Raw genomic sequence first — 22,504 nt, forward strand, 5'->3', positions numbered from 1 at the left:
ATGAGAGAGATGAGAGATCATTTTCACTTTTATTTTTGGCTAAATTGAAATCTACCTGCTTAACTTGGGTTGAGCAGGATATGTTCCTTAACACACTTCTTTTCTATGGTAGTAGCACTGGTCCCCCCATAGCTCTACCAGGAAGAAAATTAATCTCCCAAGGCACATTGAAGATTGATACATTTAATCATCTCCTAAATCTTCTTTAAAAACCTGACATGGTCGCTAGACCTATACACAATATACATTTTAAAGCAATTCACAATATATATTTAAAATGGAACATATCCTAGGTCAGGTGCCTGGTAGCATGTAATTGTAATATATACAGCAAACAGAATTAAGAACACATTTTGGGGGTGCAGTTCCCCTTTAATATTAAGAAGAATAAAGAGAATACTCTTTAATATCAATATCAGTATCTTTAATGTCAATATACAGTGAAAGGCGCTGTAATATTCCACGCAGTGATATGTGGACTTAATATAAAATACAGACCATAGCCTACATGTTGGAAATAATAACAAAAATCAAACATTTATTTGCACATAATCATGTTCTATGTTGCATAATACACATATGTGCAATACAGAATAATTGTCTCAGGGAGAAACTTACAAATAGAATTTGAGCCCAATGTAAAACATTTAATCTATTAAATTAACATTATATCGATACATTTGATATTTATTTTTTATTTTAATTAAATATGTTCACACCATTAGTTTCATGTATTAGGCCTAAATACAATATGTCCCATGCCATTGTATGCATCTAATTGATTTGATCAAAAGGCTGGGGTGGAGATTTATTTTTAGATGTACGATTCATTATTATGGCTACAGACACGTATGTGGAGATTATGGGTACATTCTGTAATGTAATATAAAAGGTCACATTTTATGTCTACATTCATATTTTTACTTGCATTGACAATAATATCACTATAAATATAAATATCACTCATTTACAAACGTATAACATTATAAACTCATTTTTACAAATTCGAGTATAATCAGAAATCCATTAAATACATAATTTTAGAAAAAGGTGTATTCGTTTTACATATCATATTTTAAGCAGCATCCACTTCACCGCTGGGAGTAACACGGTTGTCTGCTGTGAGAGGTGCTGAGGCCACATTACAGACATGCGCAGAAAACAGCCCGAGTTCAGACCACAGGAAATGAATCTACAATTAAGTTAGGTGAACTCTATAATAAACATCACAAAAGGATTTTTTTAAGCGATTGCGGGCCTACGTTTAACGGTGCTTGGAAAAAGTAACTGCATAGATTCATGGACGATAAATAAATCTGCGAGTATCAGCGCATGCGCGATTAGCCGAGCGGTAGCGGCGCTGGAGCTGCTGGACCAGTGAGCTCAACACGCGTGGGCGACGCCCGCTCTCGCCTGGTGTATTTCTCTTGTTTTTATTTATTGTGTTGATGATTATCTAACTTAATTTTATTAGTTACACATTATTTCCAAAATGGCGCATTTTCTTAATAATGAACTACCGGATGTTGGCGCAGCGGAGACCGGATCCAAGATGGCTGCCGGAAGAAAACGGCATGTTTTTAGACGAAAAAGCGGTGTTTGTAAGGAGCAGACACCATTTTGGACAGAATGTGAGTTAAGTCAACATCAATCAAACCCAATACAAATATGTTCAAGTGGAAAAAAAAATGCCGGAGAGTGTAGTGTAGACTCGACTATCCTCTCCGCGGAGACGGGCGCTCAGCGGCCTTATATAGCACACGCGTCACTGCTGCCTCTGACGTCACGACACGGCGTGAAGATGATCGCGATTACAATTGATGGTTTATTTTATTCTGTATTCATCTATTAAGTTACAGTTCCTACGCACCGTTAACCATGGGTAGTAGAGTCCATAATCGGTTTAAAAAATAAAGCCCCAGTGATCTAATATTAATTTGTTTTGTTTTTAATTTCTTAATTAATTACCGGATGTTGGATGTAGCGGAGACCGGATCCAAGATGTCTGACGGGAAGAAAACGGCAAGTTTTTAGACGAAAATATCTAATTCCTAACTCCCAAATAAAAATAAATATATACTGCTTAAGAAGAGACGAACAGATGCCAAGAAAGTCATGCAATAAGGCCACACATTGTGCATGTAGCTCTGACATAATCTCATAAGAGTCGTGCTGGAGAGTCCGTGAGGAAAAGTGCTGACGTCATCATGTAGACGTGAAAAACACCCCCGTAGAACGCCAGTCCGTCTCCGATCATTATTTCATCCCATGACTGCCCTCGTATTCATAACATTGTGTCATGTTCCTATTAAGTTAAGCTTCATATGGAACAAAGACTCTCTTGTTATCCTTGTTCTGCAGTTAAAGCTGTAACGAAAAAGAAACCAAAGATCAGATTTGCGGCACACAAAAAATGCACAGAGAGCAATCTTCTGGATTTCACAGCACAGTTAGCCTGGTGATTAGAGCATCTTAAGCAGCATATTTAGGGGAACTGTTGTAACAAGTAGAAGAAGCAGGACTGGTAAATGGTCATGCTATTAAAAGATTGGACAGTGTGCTTGGTTATTTTTCAGGCTGACCTAAAGATTATTCCAGTGAACTCAATGTAAATAGTGGTGAGAGTTTCTGGTCCCTGAAAATGATGTACTTTGCTCCACTGACACACATTCACTGGAAGTTTTTATTTTTTCTTCAGATCATATCCTTTTAAAACTGAGAGACCATTGTTATGTTTTCATTAATAAGTAGAAAGAGGAAGTTCCACACAAGCACAATATTATACCCCCCATTACTGCAAATATAAATACTGCCATAAGGGGTCAAGCAAGCAATATATATATATTTTTAATTACACACATGTTAATGAGGAATTACTGTGCTGCAGTCTCATTGTTTATTATTATTATGATGATTATTAATTAATACCTTATCTTCAGCCCTTCACAGATACTGGCAGCATGGGTCTTGATCAACGAGTTTGTTTGCAGAACAGTGAAATAGGACCTGCCCACTGATGGGTACTGCAAGTTCAGGTTAAAGGCAGTTTAACTTTTCTTTATGAAAGAAACCTTAATGTACAGTGCAAACAAAACTGACTGCAGCCAGCATAGTGCACAGGAGTGATGGTTTCCTTTGGTCTGTTCCGAGTTGATCAGATCTTCCTCTCATTTCACTTTAGTTTGTCTCCCTGTTTTTGTATTGTGTTTAGTGTAGTAATTGGTCTAATAAACCCTGTGTCACTATCTGAAAACCAGTGCAATGACACACAGTAGTGATTTTTTCTCCTTTTAAATATAAAAATCAATCTTTCAAGTCTGTTTGTTACTAGTGTATTCTTTCTGAAACTTACATCTCTGTCCTCTGTCATTCCATTAACCATGTAGTTTTGCCTTCATCTTGATATATAATTCATGAGGAAAATCACAGTATGCTGGCTTTCCAGAGATTCCCCTGATGTTTTTGCAATGCTTCAACACTGCTACTTTGACAGTACAATTCAATTATAAATGCAGAAAGTGTAGAGCCCAAGGAGTGGAAAATGTATTTCTGGCTGGTCCAGACAGAGAAACCTTTTCAAAATGTATTACATCAAGATGGCGGATCTGCACCCTTCATCCTAGCAAAGGGATGCTGTCCGCCAGGTGTTGCCCAGGAGATCTGAGATCCCCAAGATAGGAGGTTGTTATTAGTTGTTCTGGTCAAGGTTATTAATATTATCATCAATGAAGACAGCGGCTCACAGCAGCCGGGAAGCTCCGCTGTTGCCAGGGATGTCAGAGAGACCATTGGGCAGTTACAGGCCTGTGGAGGGCTGCCCAGATCGTTTCGCGGGAAGGGCAGGCTGGGCAGTTTAAACAGCTGCTATGTTATTTTTGTTTGGAGTTCAGTTTCCCTTATCTTGCTGCTTAAAATAATAACCCCCCCCCCCCCCCCAGACACAATGCTGAGCGAGACACTGGGAGTGCCGCTTTATGAGCTATTTACGAGAGAGGGATGATTTGTGTGGATATTCGAAAGCATGCTGTAAGCTCACCTAAATAGCAGGTATAACCACAAAACGAGCAGGTCTGTGGTTCAAACAGACCATTATTAGCACAGATTCCTTTTGGACCTGCTATGAAACTGGCTTTACTTGGACAAGCAGATCAATATTGCTAAAGTAGTGTTTATTAGCGTAAGACGTGCACAGGAGGCACTGTTGTGTTGTGGATTTAAGACCTCTTCTCTGATGTCTAATTTGACTACAGCCAAGAGGGACCCCTTGTGCAACTGGGAGCCGTTTTTTTTTTTTTTTTTTAATATAATATTATATATATATATATATATATATATATATATATATATATATATATATATATGTATATATATATGTGTGTATATATATATATATGTATATATATATGTGTGTATATATATATATATGTATATGTATATGTATATATATATGTATACACTCACCTAAAGGATTATTAGGAACACCTGTTCAATTTCTCATTAATGCAATTATCTAAACAACCAATCACATGGCAGTTGCTTCAATGCATTTAGGGGTGTGGTCCTGGTCAAGACAATCTCCTGAACTCCAAACTGAATGTCTGAATGGGAAAGAAAGGTGATTTAAGCAATTTTGAGCGTGGCATGGTTGTTGGTGCCAGACGGGCCGGTCTGAGTATTTCACAATCTGCTCAGTTACTGGGATTTGCACGCACAACCATTTCTAGGGTTTACAAAGAATGGTGTGAAAAGGGAAAAACATCCAGTATGCGGCAGTCCTGTGGGCGAAAATGCCTTGTTGATGCTAGAGGTCAGAGGAGAATGGGCCGACTGATTCAAGCTGATAGAAGAGCAACTTTGACTGAAATAACCACTCGTTACAACCCAGGTATGCAGCAAAGCATTTGTGAAGCCACAACATGTACAACCTTGAGGCGGATGGGCTACAACAGCAGAAGACCCCACCGGGTACCACTCATATCCACTACAAATAGGAAAAAGAGGCTACAATTTGCACAAGCTCACCAAAATTGGACAGTTGAAGACTGGAAAAATGTTGCCTGGTCTGATGAGTCTGGATTTCTGTTGAGACATTCAGATGGTAGAGTCAGAATTTGGCGTAAACAGAATGAGAACATGGATCCATCATGCCTTGTTACCACTGTGCAGGCTGGTGGTGGTGGTGTAATGGTGTGGGTGATGTTTTCTTGGCACACTTTAGGCCCCTTAGTGCCAATTGGGCATCGTTTAAATGCCACGGCCTAGCTGAGCATTGTTTCTGACCATGTCCATCCCTTTATGACCACCATGTACCCATCCTCTGATGGCTACTTCCAGCAGGATAATGCACCATGTCACAAAGGTCGAATCATTTCAAATTGGTTTCTTGAACATGACAATGAGTTCACTGTACTAAACTGGCCCCACAGTCACCAGATCTCAAGCCAATAGAGCATCTTTGGGATGTGGTGGAACGGGAGCTTCGTGCCCTGGATGTGCATCCCACAAATCTCCATCAACTGCAAGATGCTATCCTATCAATATGGGCCAACATTTCTAAAGAATGCTTTCAGCACCTTGTTGAATCAATGCCACGTAGAATTAAGGCAGTTCTGAAGGCGAAAGGGGGTCAAACACATTATTAGTATGGTGTTCCTAATAATCCTTTAGGTGAGTGTATGTGTGTGTGTGTGTAGTGCGTGTACAGTTATGGGAAAGTGTATATTTATCTTATTTTGCTGCAAATAGTCTCGAGCTAGATTTGTAAAGATATAGAATAGACATAAAGCCAAACCTCTGCTCCCAGCTCATACAGTAACAATTACAATACATTGACTGGTTATGTTGCATATTTATTTCAGCAGGTATGAACAGGGAGTGTTTGCATGTTTGATAACGGGTAAGATCGTGTGTGTTTGATGAATGCCCGTGTTTGTCTGTAGTCTGGATCAAGAGTGCCCTCTGCTGCTTTCACCTGGAATCGCATCCGAAAGCAGCTCAGTCCCTGAAATCAGCCTGATGGCGATCAGTTATCGGACATGACAAGTTCAGAATGAAAGATCAGAGCCGCTGTAGAACCGAGACAGATTCACAGACGGATGCTAAAGTGCCTGGGCCGCCTTTCCATGACTTCAGCTCCTCTCTTCTGCTCTAAGGAAGGGATTGGAGAATGAGTTCTGACAGTGAATAATTCCCCGTCACAGCAGTTGATACTCCACATACCAGCGATTTATCCACTGTGTGTTGAAGTTGGAAGTGGAGTGTGCTTTGGTTTGTGTCACTGATTAACCTATTACCTGCTGCTCAGTAGGAAGTCACTAGGTATTAAGCTGCTGAACAGAGACCAATAAAATGCTCTAGGGAGACGCCCCCCTACATCTTATGGAGTGCACTACAGCAGGCTTGCAATGGAGTGAGGGATGTAGGCTTGTATTCATTGTCATCGTCTGTACGTGCGACAGTCTGAACTCTTTTCCTTTCTCCCTCAGAGGACGTCCTGACGAAAGATGCCGGGGAGTGTGCAATCTGCCTTGAGGAGCTGGTGCAGGGAGACACCATTGCCCGCTTGCCATGTCTGTGCATCTACCACAAAGGGTGAGGACCCGAGACGCTGTCGTACTCCGCGGTCATCAGCCTTGGCCCTGTCACATGACCCGACACATGAGCTACAGGGGAGGGGGGTAATTTACAATGCCAATCGAATACAACAGGGGCAAATGTGTGTAGAACCTATTAGTTCACGAAGACCTGATCTGACATCGCCACTTCCAGATTGACTGTGTTAAGGTTTGTTCCGTCTTCTCTTGCAGCTGTATAGACGAATGGTTTGAGGTGAACAGATCGTGTCCGGAGCATCCTTCAGATTAAACAACTTTTATTCCTTTTTTGCACAGGTAATTCCATAGTATTACTATTGATATATTGTAATAAACCATGACTAGCTCTAGTGAAAAGATTTGTATTTGTTTGTAATATTGTGAATTTTATAGTTTTGTAACAGTCCTGGCCTCTCTGATGTCTTGAGGTATGGTTTAAGTGGTACAATACTGGTCAGAAAAGAAATGGTTATATATAACTGAAAATAAGTTGACTTCTTCATTGTCATTTAGGTTTCTTACTTCCCTCTTATGCAAAGAGGTGCATCCCCAATACCAACTGACTGCAGAATGAATTGTTCCAATGCCATTGATGATGGTGAAGAGATGGCAGCGTCGTGGCCAAGGTCTGTCTCTGTGTCTGTCCCGTTCCCAGTGACTCTGAGAAACCCTCCTCGTCGCCACAGCACTGTGGTGTGCCAAAACATATTAAATCAACCTTCAGGGAATATTGTATGTATATTTATGCATTTGTTTGCACACAGTCTTTATAAAGGTTTAATTAAACACACAAACGTTTCCACAGATGCACACGCACATTTCGAATGTAACTATTGCAGTCTCTCACTTTGTTGTTTTTTTGGGTTATTTTTTTTTCCCTGGATTTGTTTCATCTTTGCTTTGTTTGTGTTGTTGTTATATCCTCCTCCGTACCACTCTTGTGTTCTCACTGGTCAAAGTCATTTCTGATTGGTGTCGAATGGAGCTGCCTCCGTTTAGTGCGACTGCTGGCCAGCGATCTCTTTGCAAGACACCGCTGACAATAAATGAGCCATCCTTGCAGCACATCAGCCGTGGCACGTGGACTCGGTCACGTCCGCACTCTGATGAGTGATGTGAAAGTGCTTGGAAGAGATTCCACTGGGTTTTCTCTGTCCTGACATTTCCAAGGGCACGTTCTCCTGGAGGAGGTGGTGGATGCCTCCTAACTTTGATGCGTTGTTCTTAAAAGGCAGATCCAAATCCTCTACTTTGCTGGACTCATGCTGTAACTGGCTGATTGTACATCAAGGACTTCTCTTCAATTAGAAGCTACTCAGTGCCTTCACAGTCAGACTGAAACAGGGTGCCGACACAGAAGCGAGAGGAGGCTGAAACACCTCACTCCCCCACCTACGCTTATGCTTCAGAGCGAGGTGCGTTGGAGAGTCGGGTCCTGTGTGCCACGCTGGAAACCATGAATGTGTCTGCACAGCGAGCGTCAATCTTCAAGCAACCTGAGCCAAACCCTACAGGTAACTAGACTGCAGTACTGAGAGAAACAGGCACGACTTTGGCTGTTATTGCTTTGGGACTTGAGTGACTTGAGCTGAATTAGCAGAGAAGACCGATGCTCCCTGTAGGTGTCCTTGGAGACACTGGCAACATCAGTTTAGGACATGAAGCAAGACTGATCCTAAACTAAATCCAGGGCTAGGAGTGTACATACTTTAGCCTCTGCAGTGCTCATCACACCATTATTTTATTAATTATTATTTTTCTAGAATTGCCTATTGAGCGAATTTTACATAAGACAAAGGAGAATTACTCCTTTAAATCCATCAGCCTGTGCTCGAGAGTTTTGTTTTTATGCACACGCTGTTAAATCATAGAGTAGATCACGCTCCGCTTTGCTAAAAGACAACATTATTAATTTAAATTCCAACGTGTCCGTTAGGATCTTGTTAAGAAACCGGGCATGCTCAATTCAATCACTGTGGATGCGCCTGCCTCAGTTCAATCGCTCAGAGACCATATCAAATTCTCACCTCCTTAGAACAGCTTTGAGAAATGAGTGCAGAGTGGTGGGGCATCTTCAATGACAATGTACTGGACTAAAGTCTGGTTCCGTCCTTGCCTTGGACAGCAATTCAAATCGTGTTCCTTTCATATTCACCAAAATAAAGAAAAAGCTGGTGCTTGTTATTGAAGTAACACACCCAGGGACACACACTGTGGGCTTGAGCAGTCAAAATCATGTTAAATTTAATATTATTTACACGTAGCATTGTATATCATTTAGCATTAAGAAAAATTGAGATTTCTTTCTCTTAATGGTTTTAGCCTTAAAAGGGAGAGTTCACAGTCCTACTGTTGACTATTGCATAGCTTGGTTATTGTACAAGCATATATAAAGGTTGTTGTCTCTCATTTAAACTCTTGTACTGTGCAAAACCTTAAGAGAAGTAAAATAATACCCAGGCTTGATTTTAGAGACACAATAATTTCCACTGACTGCTCAGAGTATGCAAACGTGAAGGCTACATTCAACTTTCCCTTCAATCCCCGCTGCACAGATCTCTGAAGATTTGAATTCAGCCCAAGGCTACACAACTGTCCTAGTGTTCAAGATTATAAAGGTGTATTAACCCAATGGCTATTTAAACTGGATTTAAATTTAAAACCAGTTAGAGATATACCCAAATAAAAGTTAATGATGCTCAGGGCTCAGTGAATGTCGCTGATGTAATGTTTTAAAAGGATTTTAGATACAGGTTTTGTGCTTCATGAACTACCAAAGTAAACGGTTTATTTCTTCTCCCCATTATTCACAGTAGCCAGGCTTCTAGATTCTTGTTCATGTGGAGCCACAATGATTGAACAGAACAAGCAAACAAAATCGCATTGCACAAAAAATGTAATGGCCAAAACAGATCTGATTAAAAATACAATACAACTAAAAGATGTAGGTTTTTTGTTTTGTTTTTTGAGAGAGCAGGTTATCAGACAAAGATGGTAGGTCAATTCTTGTTGCATTGCATGCTGGGACATCATCCTGTTTTCTCTACCCTTTATCAATGTGATTGACTGAGGTGCCCTGGTTGAAAAGAGCTCCTCAACACTTCTGTCTTATGTGGGGAAGCTAACGGCAGTTGTAAACCCAGGTAAAGACAAAGGTCACATTCAACTGCCTGTGAAGCTAAAGCCTAATTTGGTTTGGACATTTAGTTCCTAAACAAAATTACCCCACCTCCCTACAGTTAGCCCAAATCAAATCGGAGGAGTGCAATGTCTGTTCCAAAAGACCATTTAGTTCAGAATAAATGAACGATTGATCTCCTTCCCATTTTGCTATGAAGTATCAGTGAAAGATAATTATTATACCATTTAGTACTGGACCTGAGAACTGACTGGAAGCATCACAGAAATTAGCCCTCTGTACGTTAAGATTTAGTTTTGCTTTATTCAAAAGCAGACTATCAGATAAACACTTTGGTTAGACTTCATCAAGGTGAAGAGGATTGTGTAAATTAACAGTAATGCCAGTAAATGTGTATTTTTCTTTAATGTTGTATATGCTCATTGTTTGTAAATATGATTTGCTGCTTGTGCTGAAATTTGCCAGATCTGAGCCCACATGAATACAGTTTGTGAAAGGCGAGGCTCCTATAGAAGAGGGGTCACCCAACACACTAAAATAAATAACGCACAGCAAAGTAACTGTAGTGAGAGAGAACTCATCATAGTATGAAATCCTGTGTCTAATTATGTATGAAAGGTAATGTAGCAAACCTAATGTCTTTGATGGAAAATAAAAATGGCAACTGAATGTTGGTCACCCCCCAAAAAAAAAGTCTTCCTCTTATCACAGGAGCAGAGGTGTTGCAGCTGTTACAGAACAGCTAACGTGAAATAAACTTTGTACATTTTGTAATTTAAAGGAAATTGTAATTGGTTGTGATAGTCTCTGGTGATGCTGCGCTGAGGTACTTTGACAAGCTGATAGTACACAACTAGGAGATCATGAAATATTTTTTTAATGATTTAGGGTGTCTGTGTTATAACATTCCATTTATGTAAAATATGTACAGATATATGAAATTAAAAAAACAATCTTTTAAAGCACATTTCGGAGTTGTTTTTTATTTGCAAATGTATATATTTGTGCAATAACCTTGCTTTTCACATCTTTGCTTTGCCTTTCAGCTTCCTCTGTGTAATCCAAGTTTTGTTTGATATAAAAAAGACCAATGTGATCAGCAGAGCAAATCTGGGTTCCATTTTTCAGTAAGTACTGGGGTCATTACATGCAACAGTGTGTTTAAAATAGAAGCAGGACTGCACCAGGATCAGAGCATGATTTCCGTCAATCTTTGCAATGTATAACACGATTGCGCTCTCTTTCCATCACTGTCCAAAGAAATGTCACTTACAGGAGGCCAGTGCTGGAGGGAAACAGTCAGATCCCACTGAGGTGATGTGCTGGTCAGTGTGGGATTATCCTTTTATCTTCCAGGAGTGAGATCTCTTCTTTAGAGAAGCTGTTCCCCTTTACGCTTAAACGACAAATGAATGATGCGTCAATAGTACACATTGTAAGAGACCTGTCCATTATGATTACAGGGTTGTGGTGTGGTTTTATAAACCCTACCAAAATTTTACAGTGAGGTGTCTTAATAATACAAAATATTATATTCTACTTAGACCCCTGTTTCAAATTAAGATGTAGTTCAGAAGCTGCAAGATTATAACTGGACTGGAGAAAAGACCAATATGTGCCACCAATAAGAAAATGGAGTGTGTCCGTGATAAACGTCTGGGAAAATAAGTTCTGTTATTTGCTGTCCTTCAGTACTGGCTCATGTGGCTGTTATAAAAAATCGCATCTGTCCCGGGCCTGTCCTTACCAGATCTCTCTAATGGTGGAGTTGCCTTTGAGAGCCCTCTCTAAGCAGGAGACGCCTTGCCAGCTGATCCTGTTCTTGACTAACCTGCCAAAAGAGCAGAGGAAAGCCAGTGAATCAATAGGAGTCACTTGTCTCTACAATCTGCTTGTTATATGCCTTTGAAGATGCATGGTACTGCAATCAATAGGCAATTTCACACGCACTGTTTTTAATCATGCGAGGCACAGCAGTGTGTTAAAAAAAAGCCATTAATTCAAAGCCCCTTTCCCATTTTAAATAATTTCATGTTTCTGCACAGTAGACCATTTCTCCCATGCTGCAGCAGGACCTCATTTCCACCCGTCCCTTAACTGCCCAATTAATCATTGCAGTTCCAAAGCTGGCCGCAAAAACGTTATGTCATGAGATGGACTGTAAGAGTCTGTGTGTAGGAGTCCTTCCCTTGTGGAACGTTAAGTCTTTAAAACGAGGCCCAGTAGCACAGCATTAAGGCACAAAACATAGTTTGGGTTTTTTGGTCTCGGGTGTAATTGGAAGGCCAGGTCCTTACCACAGAGACTCTAACGTTTTGTTCACTTTGAGCATCTCCGCCAGACTCTCTGCTGCCTCGTCCTCCAACTGGTTTTCCACCAACCTGTTAGAGACGGGAGACAGTAGGATGAGAGGATATGGATCCACTGCGGTCTGAATCAATAATTCCAACAGTGAGAGACCTGTATCTAGATAAGCAATGGGGTTTGGTTTTCTATCCATCTTTTCCATATCTAGCACTAACATGCAGCATGTAAAATGCCTTTATGTCATGACTATCATTTGAGGACCTGTGACACAAACTACTGCTATAGTATCACTAATTTTCCATTTGCTTTCAGTTTGTCACTCTAGCAAACAATCATTAAAGCCTAATCACCTAATCAGCCTAATGTAAACAGGTTTAGCCCTTTTACTTGTTAGCGTTTCATCAATAACCAGTTAAACCTGCTACTGTCAGAAGAGCATGTTTTAAAACTATCTACACAAGTTTTTCAAACGCTCCTTTATGAACAAACAGTAACTATATTTAGAAAAAAATCATAATAGTAATCATATTGAAATACATAATCTTTCTGTTGTCTAGTTAAACTATTCTAGTCACACATTCCAATATCAGAACAATGTTTCTGGGGTTTTCTGCTTTGGCAGTTCAGTCCTCACCAGAATATCTTCAGGCAGGAGTTGTGACAGAGCGCCTCAGCCAGCATCTTACAGCCTTGGCTGGAGATCCCATTAGCAGAGAGGCTAAATCAAAAACATGAGCTGACATTATTACACATGCTGATCCACAGCTACTTTAAAAAGCATCATATGTAAAATTATATTTTTATTCATTAGCTCATTTTCAGTTTTGTATCCTTTGTGGATTGGGAGCAATCTGTTTATTAAGCTAATGTGTTGCCAAGATAGTTGAATTTGGCCATTCTGTACAGGAGGTTTAAGGTAGTTCTAGATTTGCGATTCTGAACATTACGTAGTTATATTGATAATAAATCATGAGTCAGTACTTGCAGGAGGCGCTGATCCTTCACTAAACAGTTTGATGACCTTAAATTGAACACACTGGCAACGCATGTTCCCTGTATGTAGCCGCACATGGTTTTCACTTCCCCAAAATCACCCGTCAGCTTCCATCCCTCGCAGGCCGAGTGTGACGAGCCGGCAGCCTGCAGAGAGCTAATCGCAGCCACTGTACCAGACAGAGCGTCTAACGCCCTGATCTGCTTAACGAGCGGTTAAATCATTAACGGGCCGGATCCAACAAAGCTGGGCAAAGCAATGGATCTAACAGTGAACTTGAATGCATGTCATTGTAATGGCAAAAATATAAGATTACATAAGTGTTAATCTACAATAAAGGCATGTACTATATTAGTTTTAGTTGGTTTTGTTTGCTTTGTCCAGCCTGGTTTACTTGCAAATCCAAATTTAAAAGATCACGGACTCATGCAGTCCTGGTGATCTGGTGTCACACCCCCTAATCTAAATATCCAGAAGTGTGTGCATTGAAATTGAGATGTAAGATCTGCGATTAATTGACAACCCTTCCTTCCTGAGTGTGTGATTGAATCCAATTTGACAGATATATGAGAAGGTAAGTGAGCTGTGTTTCCTCCTACAATGGAAGCAGGATCGCCCCCGGTTCCTACCTGAGCTCGATTAAACTGGGGTGTCCGCGGAGAGCTTCAGCGAACGCTGCTGCCCCTTCATCGCCGATCAGGTTTCCCCACATTCTGTCACGACACAAACAGAAGGATGTGACAGTGTAGACTTACTATTACTGCAACTGGGGAAAAAAAACAAGACTGAAAAAGTGTATTAAAACCAATAGTATAAAAAAGTCATTTTATTTCTTAAGTGTGCTTACCCAATCTCAGATATACTCTGGCTCCTTTGGATAGCTCTAGCCAAGGCTATTCCTCCTTTCTCAGTTATCAGATTGACCCCAAATCTGCCAACGATGGAAAACTCATTAGAACCAATGTAAAGCTTGGCCCTCACTACATCTGTGCAGGACTCCAGCTGCTTTCCTGCCCAGCACATCCATCACAGCACAGGTAGTTCAGTTAGTCTTCAGGGGTCTACACAGTGTTGTGGTGCAGAAACTGCTTTTTGTGGATTCAATGAACAAATATTCCCTCTACAAAGACAGTCAATGGCTGGCATTTCAGACACTGCCAACTGTGTGAAAGATGGCTGTGAAAGACTAACACGAGACAGAAAAACATGCACATGTTCGCAGGGGGCGGTTATGATGATCACATAAACCAAAATGATACGTTACTTCAGAACAGAAAAATGTGGGCAACTGTCAATCAAGCTGGCGATGTCCATTGCTCCCACATCACTGATGGAGTTCATGTAGAGCCTGAGCAAGGGAGTTAAACAATAAAAGTGCATGACAAACTCATGTTATAGCACTATACTTACAGGATGCAGATTCAAATTCTTTATGATTAAGAATCCTTGTTCAAAAGCGGTCAGTCAGGCTGCTCCAATTAAACAAATACAATTTCTACAATAGTCAACATCTACTGGCTACAAATGTATACTGTCAAATTATTTTTTATGAAATGCATATTTAAATCACAATACAAAAACCCAAATGAAGCTGGCAGACATACGAGCTGAACATGAACTGTGATTCTCTTAATTCGACAATTAAAACACTTACCCCAGGAATTTGATTTGTTTGTATTTCTTCAGTTCTTCTGTCAAAATGTGCACCCCAGTGTCTGTAATCTGATTGACACTTAACCTAGGTCATACAAATTATAACAGTTCATTAATCTAACATTTGGACTATAATTTCCCATGGTCAACATTTTTAGATTTTTGGGAAGTAGAATGTGAAAAAGAAACACAAAAGTTCAAAGCAGCTGGAACCTCCTGTGTGTGCAGAATATGATAAAATAAAAACAGCAGCTTTACTGTACTGATTTGTATTTAAAATGTATGAAAATATCAATTTTACATGTTTGACCAGATAATAGGGAATATTACCTCAGTACTTCAAGGGAACTGAAGCATGGCAGCAGCTCCTGAACCCCATAGTCTGTAATGTTGTTGTTGTCCAGCTCCAGGCGGGACAGAGTCCTGATGTGCTGCAGCACATTCATGAGGACGCTGCAGTCAGCAGAGTACAGATTGCAGTACGTCAGCTTCAGGTTTTCAGCTCTGAAACCTTTTGCCACAAGTTCAGACAGATCTTTGTTCTGGCTCTCAAATACACATCTCAGCATCCACAGGAAATTGGGCACACTATGGGGATTCCACAGTTTCTTCTGACTCTTCAAATCATCCTGAATACTTCTCTTGAGGTACTTTAAGACTTTTCTCTGTTTCTTCTTCAGGCACGTGGACGTCAAAGTCTGCAACAGGCCAACCCGTTTCTCAGATAGCAAGCCACAAAGGAACAGCCTTGTGAACTGCAGGTGCTCGCTGACTCCCCCTGCTGGCTTTTCTTTAAATGGCACACATTTGCTGGTGGCTTCTCCGATTTTCCCCGTTCTCAAAAACACCACGAGTTGGTCGCAGTGGACCTCCTTGTCTATCACCAGTGACAGAGCCGTGAGAAAAGACTGAAGGGTCAAGTGAAGGAACTCGAAGGTGGACTGGCTGCCGCACCCGTCGTAATGCCCTAAAGGACGCAGGAAGCCCATGGCGGCATCTTCATCTGAGATGTCCATGGCCTCGAGAGCTTCCTGGGTAAAGATGTACCTGCCCTCCAGCATGTACTCACGAGCTAGTTTAGCCAAACAGACCAACGCCTTCTGTCCCGAGACAAGAACGTCTACTTGTCCCCTTACCTTGACTTCAGATGCTTTGGATGTGCGATTCAGGAAGACCTCCACCATGCGCAGGAAGATGTCCGTCAGCCTCATTTGAGAACTGGGCATCTGTGAAGAAATGGGAGCCATCTTGACATTCTGGAAGCACTTGAATATAATCCAGCAGAACAAGGGAATGGAGCACAAACTACTGAGGCTGGGATTGGCTTCCAGTTGGTTCATCATTGACCTCCTCTGATCTTCCTCCTTGAAGACCTTCTTCAGGTAGTCCAGGACATTCTTCTGGGTGAAGCCCTTCATCACCATGTTCTTCCGGATGGTTCTCTTCTGGATCACTGTGCCTGTTCTTGCAGTGAGGATTTTCCTGGATCCTCTGAGCAGCTTTCCATGCATCAGGCTGAGCAGCAGGGCCAGAGGTTGAGCAGGTTCAGAGGCACACAAGCATTCAGGCCCGACCTCCACCTCCACATGAGAGCTCACTTCATCGAAGCCATCAAAACTCAGCAGCACCGTTGCAGGGTTCTCCAAGATGTAGTCGAACACCTTGTCCGCATCTCTTTCAGGACAACAGCCATACCTGAAGAGAAGATCTTGCAGAGAGATGGGCTGGTTTTCCATGCAGCTGAGTGTCCGGCATTTAAACATGAAGAAGAACTTGATGTCTGGAAGCAGCTCCCCTTTCACCCAGAGGTTCTGCAGCTTCTGAAGTAAGATGGTCTTCCCTGTGCCAGCATCTCCTGTGATCAGGGTCACCTCAGCCTCAGCATTAATCACTGCCCTGTTGTTGAACAGGTCATCAAAGCCACGCTGGCACACCAGAATGCTATTATCCTTGTCCAGGAGCTCCATGATGGATTCTGTGTAAATCTCATCCAGGAGCATCTCTTCACGTTGAACGTATGTGTCAATGAAGGCTGTGCTCTGCCCGAGCTCCTGTCTCAGCTTCATACTGTACGATGAGGCTGAATAGAGAACAGAAACATGATTCGTTACACTAAGAAATAACACGTGTGTGCCGTGTGGTGGGTTGATGGTTTCATTACCTATTATTATTATGTTATTACATTTTATTAACTTCCATTAAAAAAAAAAATCAGGTTACTACATCAGTTTGAAGAAAGTAGTCTGTGTAGCTCCTAAGCCATGTTGAACCTTTAGCACTGTTTTTTTGTTCATGTTTGATCCAATCATTGTGAAGACACTCATATCAAAGACCAAGTTGATAATCCATAACTTTAACTGGCACATGTTTTGTCTGGGTGTTGTGAAATACAACAGAATTGCCAGAAGGCTCAGAAGTCACAATACATCATTCAAACTGACAGATTATGGTCAATATCTCTTTTGGGTAATAAACACCTTTCCTCTTGCCTTGATCGTGTCACTAGTAATTATTTTACAAGGCGACATCAGAAATTATCCCTTCCTTGAGATTAAAATTACAAGTTATTATGATTTAAAGCATTAGGATCACTGATTCACTTAACTACCCTTGCATTTCCTCAATGTCAATAGACAATCTTTCCAACAAGAAAAAAAAGAGAGTTACCTTAAACATAGGCTGGTGCATGATAACGATGAAGGGAATTTCACTCACCTGGATCTCTCAATAAAACAGGCTTCTGCAACATGCCTTCTGATGGCTGGTACTGGATCGTGCTGAACCAGGGCTGCAGCTCTCTGTAGAAGTGTCTCCCTTGGTGTAGGGTTTGAAGCAGACACTTGGCCGTCTCTTCCCCTTTACATGCGACTATATCCAGCAGAGTCCTGACCTAAAGGGAACCGAGCAGAAGTGCTGAATGTCATTCACACTATGGGAGCATGTGAAGAGCCTGGGAGCTGCATCCTGCCTTAATCCACATTCTCTCACTTCCTCCTCATGGTCACTTTGCTAATCAGGACCTATTCAATTTCGTCTGTAACACCTGTTGGTGATTTTTCAATTATTACTTTTTTTCTTCCCCCAAACTATTTGTACTAGATACAAAAATACACTTCAAATTAATTAAAATTGTAAAACAAATAAGTTCCATGTTAATGCAATTATATCAAAGTATACTTAAAGCGACTACTGGGGATGATACGGCCAGTGTAGACTTTCATCTTTAATTTGAGGGTAGTTACATCCAAATTGGGTGAACGGTGTAGGAATTACACCCATTTTTATATGTGGTCCCCACAATTTTAGGGGCTCAAACGTATTCAGACAAACTAACATAATCATGAATTAAATTAAATTGTGAGTTTCAATACTTGGTTGCAAATCCTTTGCAGTCAATGACTGCCTGAAGTCTGGAACCCATAGACATCAGCAGATGCTGGGTTTCTTCCCTGGTGATGCTCTGCCAGGCCTGCACTGCAGCTGTCTTTAGTTCCTGCTTGTTCTTGGGGCGTTTTGCCTTCAGTTTTGCCTTAGAAATCAAAACAAACCAATCAGAGAGAGAGCAAAAACATTAGGTGTGGCCAAATCAACTATTTGGTACATTTGTAAAAAGAAAGAACGCACTGGTGAGCTCAGGAACACCAAAAGGCCCGGAAGACCACGGAAAACAACTGTGGTGGATGACAGAATAATGATTTCCCTGGTGAAGAAAAGCCCCTTCACAACAGTTGGCCAGATGAAGAACACCCTCCAGGAGGTAGACATATCTGTGTCAAAGTCAACAATCAAGAGAAAACTTCACCAGAGTAAATACAGAGGGTTTACCACAAGATGTAAACAGGAAACAGGAAGACCAGATTAGAGTTTGCCAAAAAAACATCTAAAGAACAGTTCTGGAACAACATCCTATGGACAGATGAGACAAAGATCAACTTGTACCAGAATGATGGGAAGAGAAGAGTATGGAGAAGGGAAGGAGCTGCTCATGATCCAAAGCATACCACCTCATCTGTGAAGCACGTTATGGCATGGGCATGTATGGCTGCCAAGGGAACTGGTTCCCTTGTATTTATTGATGATGTGACTGCTGACAAAAGCAGCAGGATGAATTCTGAAGTGTTTCGGGCTATATTATCTGCTCAGATTCAGCCAAATGCTTCAAAACTCATTGGACGGTGCTTCACAGTACAGATGGACAATGACCCGAAGCATACTGCGAAAGTAACCCAAGACGTCTTTAAGGTGAAGAAGTGAAATGTTCTGCAATGGCCAAGTCAATCACCCAACCTGAATCCAATTGAGCAGCATTTCACTTGCTGAAGGAAAAACTCCCCAAGAACAAGCAGGAACTAAAGACAGCTGCAGTGCAGGCCTGGCAGAGCATCACCAGGGAAGAAACCCAGCATCTGGTGATGTCTATGGGTTCCAGACTTCAGGCAGTCATTGACTGCAAAGGATTTGCAACCAAGTATTGAAACTCACAATTTAATCCATGATTATGTTAGTTTGTCTGAATACGTTTGAGCCCCTAAAACTGAGGGGAACACATATAAAAATGGGTGTAATTTCTACACCGTTCACCCAATTTGGATGTAACTACCCTCACATTAAAGATGAAAGTCTACACTTAAAGCACATCTTGTTTCCTTTCAAATCTATTGTGGTGGCGTACAGAGCCATAATTATGACAATTGTGTCACTGTCCAAATATTTATGGACCTAAATGTATATAGTTTCTACAGCATCCATTCCCCCATCTTCCTGTCAATACCCCAGTACCTTATTGGAGCGGGTGTTGCTGTGTTCTACCATCTCCTTATCTTCCCCTGTGAAGAACTCATGCTGCACCAGGCTGTCCACAATCCACTCTGTGCTTGGGATCGTCTTAATTAAAAATATGCGGTGCTGTTTGAGGAGAGGGATGTACGATATTTTCTGCACCCCACCAGACACCTCCATCCCCTCGTCTTCACCCTCTCGGCGTCTCAGCAGAGGTTAAATCCACTCCATTCTTAACTAGGAGGAAAAGAAAAGCATAGCAGTCAAACGATACCACAGTTGTGATGCAAGACGCCACTTGGTGTTTAAACGTAAAGTGAGGGCGTTTCAAATTGTGTACCGATTCACATATTCCCCCCTGTAAGGACTCTTCCGCCTAAGGTTCATTCAAATGTTCTGCAGGTGGAGTGATTGGTACCTCTTTGTAACTCTTTCCAGCCCACCGAAAGCAGAGAGATCAGGAAATGGAACTTGATGAACTTCCCATGAACTGAGTGACCCTCAAGCCACAAAACAAACAAACTAAACCTTCGGTCTTCAACACAAGTGCTTATGGTGGCTTATGAATATACTGTAGTTCAGTGTACTCTCTCTTCTACAATTTAAATGATACAAACGGCAAGATGTGCATTTCTGTGCTGCATGTAAATACCTGGGAAAACATCAAATGAAAAACACTAAAACAAACGACATTCAGTTAGTCTAGACTTCATTCAGAGGTAAATATTTAAAATTGGAGTTAATATGGTTAAGTTATTTTAATAAAATAAACATCTCAGTCCATTAAAGCAACTAGAGTTGTTTTTTTCCCTTCCTTCTTATGCCAGACATCTGAGCGATGCCTTATTAACAATTCCCACAGACGCATACTCACCCAGCCATCTTTTGCACTAGTTATTGCTTTCCGGAAAAACAGCAATGAAAACAAAGCTTCCTGTTTATGTTAAAGGGCAAGTCATTATTTTAACGGTTGTTTTTTTCCCCCCGTCTAAGTCTTCGAAAGTGAACACGCAGCATATTCAGAGTAAGGAAGTGTAACGCTTTCATCTCTCACCCCTCAGCCCTTATTTAAATTTGATTGGTTCTAGAAACTGAGCTCAGGTTACCATTACAATTCAAAACCACAGAGGGGTTTGAATCTTCTTACACACGAGTAAAGAGGAAATTACATTAAGAAGGAAAGAAAACTAAAGGAGTAAGGAGAAGTCAAATTATATCCAACCACCTGTTTTTGGACTGTGCTTTTAAAATAGGGAATAATTGGTGAAGAGACCTTTAGCTCCTACAGAAGGTGGTGATATAAACTGCAGAATGCCATGTTGGAGCGCTGCTCTGACTATTAATTGTTCATGCATTACCCCAGAGCATATTCATCTTAGGGTTTGGGTCTGTTGTGCTCTGGCCCTGGTGGGGTTTGTCAAGATTTGGGGTCTCTCAAGATTGTTTAAATGATGTGTTTAAGATGGTAAATGTATTACTCCTCCTCACGCTGGCTATACTTAAGGGAAGGGATTACCACACTATCTTGAGGTATAATAATGACCATGCTTCTTTCTTTACCAATGAATAGCCTCACACATTTCTGTTCCAAACAATGCCCTGCAGCATATGAAATGCATGCTGACTGCCTGTTGCAAATTCATTTGCTTGGTCTAGTGCCGTGGTTCTCAAAAGGTGGATCCAGAAATAATGACAATGTTTATGCCTTTTGTTTCTGACATGAATTCATATTTTAATTATATATGTAAACTGCCCTGAATAAATAAAAGCAACATTTACCGTTCAATGATTTTCATTTCATACCAGCTGGAGTAAACCATTCCCACTGAGCTGCTCTGAGCTGCAATGCAATTAGGAGGGTAAATGGGACAATGACGTTCAATGGCAGTTTAAGGGTGATATGTAATGATGGGATGAATTCTAAATGCACCCCAAAGAAAATTTAGCTGCATAATTCTTATTTTTTTCCTTTACTGACTGTTTCGGTTATATATACTGTTTTGTATTACTGCTACTGAGAGATAACCTAATGCATTTTGTCTCCAGGCGCAGAAGGGTGTGTGGTTTGCATGTGTGAAATGGTGATCTAGTGGTTTCATGAAAGGGCTTCCAAAGAGGAAGTTCCTGGCTCAAACGTCCAATGATATTAGTTGCTTCTTGTAACCGGTCACATTTATTTTACTTTACAAATAATAATATTCTAAATAACATTTGGACGTCTCCTGACAAAATATTTGCATGATTAGTAAAGAAATTAAGAATAATTCCCTACATCCTGTCTTCTTGTATGGCTTCATGCAGTGTATGGTTTGTGAAAGTAGTTTGGGATTATTTATTTTCAGAACAGTAGCATTTAAGGATTTGAATGATGTAGTAATTCCTTATATATATATATATATATATATATATAATAATTATATATATATATATATATAATTATATATATGGCAGTAGCTAATATATGTGTATTGTATTTTTTTTAAAGGAGAGTGTAATCCTGACTTCCTTGATTGTATATATATATATATATATATATACACACTCACCTAAAGGATTATTAGGAACACCATACTAATACTGTGTTTGACCCCCTTTCGCCTTCAGAACTGCCTTAATTCTACGTGGCATTGATTCAACAAGGTGCTGAAAGCATTCTTTAGAAATGTTGGCCCATATTGATAGGATAGCATCTTGCAGTTGATGGAGATTTGTGGGATGCACATCCAGGGCACGAAGCTCCCGTTCCACCACATCCCAAAGATGCTCTATTGGGTTGAGATCTGGTGACTGTGGGGGCCAGTTTAGTACAGTGAACTCATTGTCATGTTCAAGAAACCAATTTGAAATGATTTGACCTTTGTGACATGGTGCATTATCCTGCTGGAAGTAGCCATCAGAGGATGGGTACATGGTGGTCATAAAGGGATGGACATGGTCAGAAACAATGCTCAGGTAGGCCGTGGCATTTAAACGATGCCCAATTGGCACTAAGGGGCCTAAAGTGTGCCAAGAAAACATCCCCCACACCATTACACCACC

The 22,504-nt window shown here is 40.9% G+C and overlaps 2 protein-coding genes across 5 annotated transcripts in view; one reads left to right on the plus strand and one right to left on the minus strand.

Annotated features, from left to right (window-relative positions):
* The window catches only part of LOC136714039 (E3 ubiquitin-protein ligase znrf2), a 61,520-nt gene extending 50,823 nt beyond the window's left edge, over positions 1-10,697 (plus strand). The window contains exons 3-5 of the mRNA XM_066691337.1: positions 6,486-6,591; positions 6,807-6,890; positions 7,107-10,697. Coding sequence (XP_066547434.1) covers positions 6,486-6,591; positions 6,807-6,864 — 164 coding nt within the window. The 3' untranslated portion in view covers positions 6,865-6,890; positions 7,107-10,697. The remainder of the gene's footprint in view (positions 1-6,485; positions 6,592-6,806; positions 6,891-7,106) is intronic.
* Positions 427-20,489, minus strand: LOC136714038 (nucleotide-binding oligomerization domain-containing protein 1). Of its 4 annotated transcripts, XR_010805006.1 has the most exons (13): positions 20,340-20,488; positions 19,466-19,702; positions 17,402-17,576; positions 15,017-16,766; positions 14,688-14,771; positions 14,298-14,381; positions 13,881-13,964; positions 13,663-13,746; positions 12,674-12,757; positions 12,030-12,113; positions 11,480-11,563; positions 11,006-11,128; positions 427-2,367 (listed from the first exon to the last, which is right to left on the minus strand). XR_010805006.1 is itself a non-coding variant. In XM_066691334.1 (12 exons), the coding sequence occupies exons 2-12, from the start codon at positions 19,643-19,645 to the stop codon at positions 11,059-11,061; spliced, it is 2,763 nt and encodes a 920-aa protein (XP_066547431.1). In that variant the 5' UTR covers positions 19,646-19,702; positions 20,340-20,488; the 3' UTR covers positions 10,783-11,058. The 4 variants fall into 4 exon arrangements, 3 of the variants coding, with proteins under 3 accessions (XP_066547431.1, XP_066547432.1, XP_066547433.1); XM_066691334.1 differs by lacking the exon at positions 427-2,367 and having other exon boundaries at positions 10,783-11,128; XM_066691335.1 differs by lacking the exons at positions 427-2,367; positions 11,480-11,563 and having other exon boundaries at positions 10,783-11,128; positions 20,340-20,489.
* Between the last annotated feature and the right edge of the window lie 2,015 nt (positions 20,490-22,504).

The sequence above is a fragment of the Amia ocellicauda genome, chromosome 18 (assembly GCF_036373705.1).
Source record: "Amia ocellicauda isolate fAmiCal2 chromosome 18, fAmiCal2.hap1, whole genome shotgun sequence".
NCBI lineage: Eukaryota > Metazoa > Chordata > Actinopteri > Amiiformes > Amiidae > Amia > Amia ocellicauda.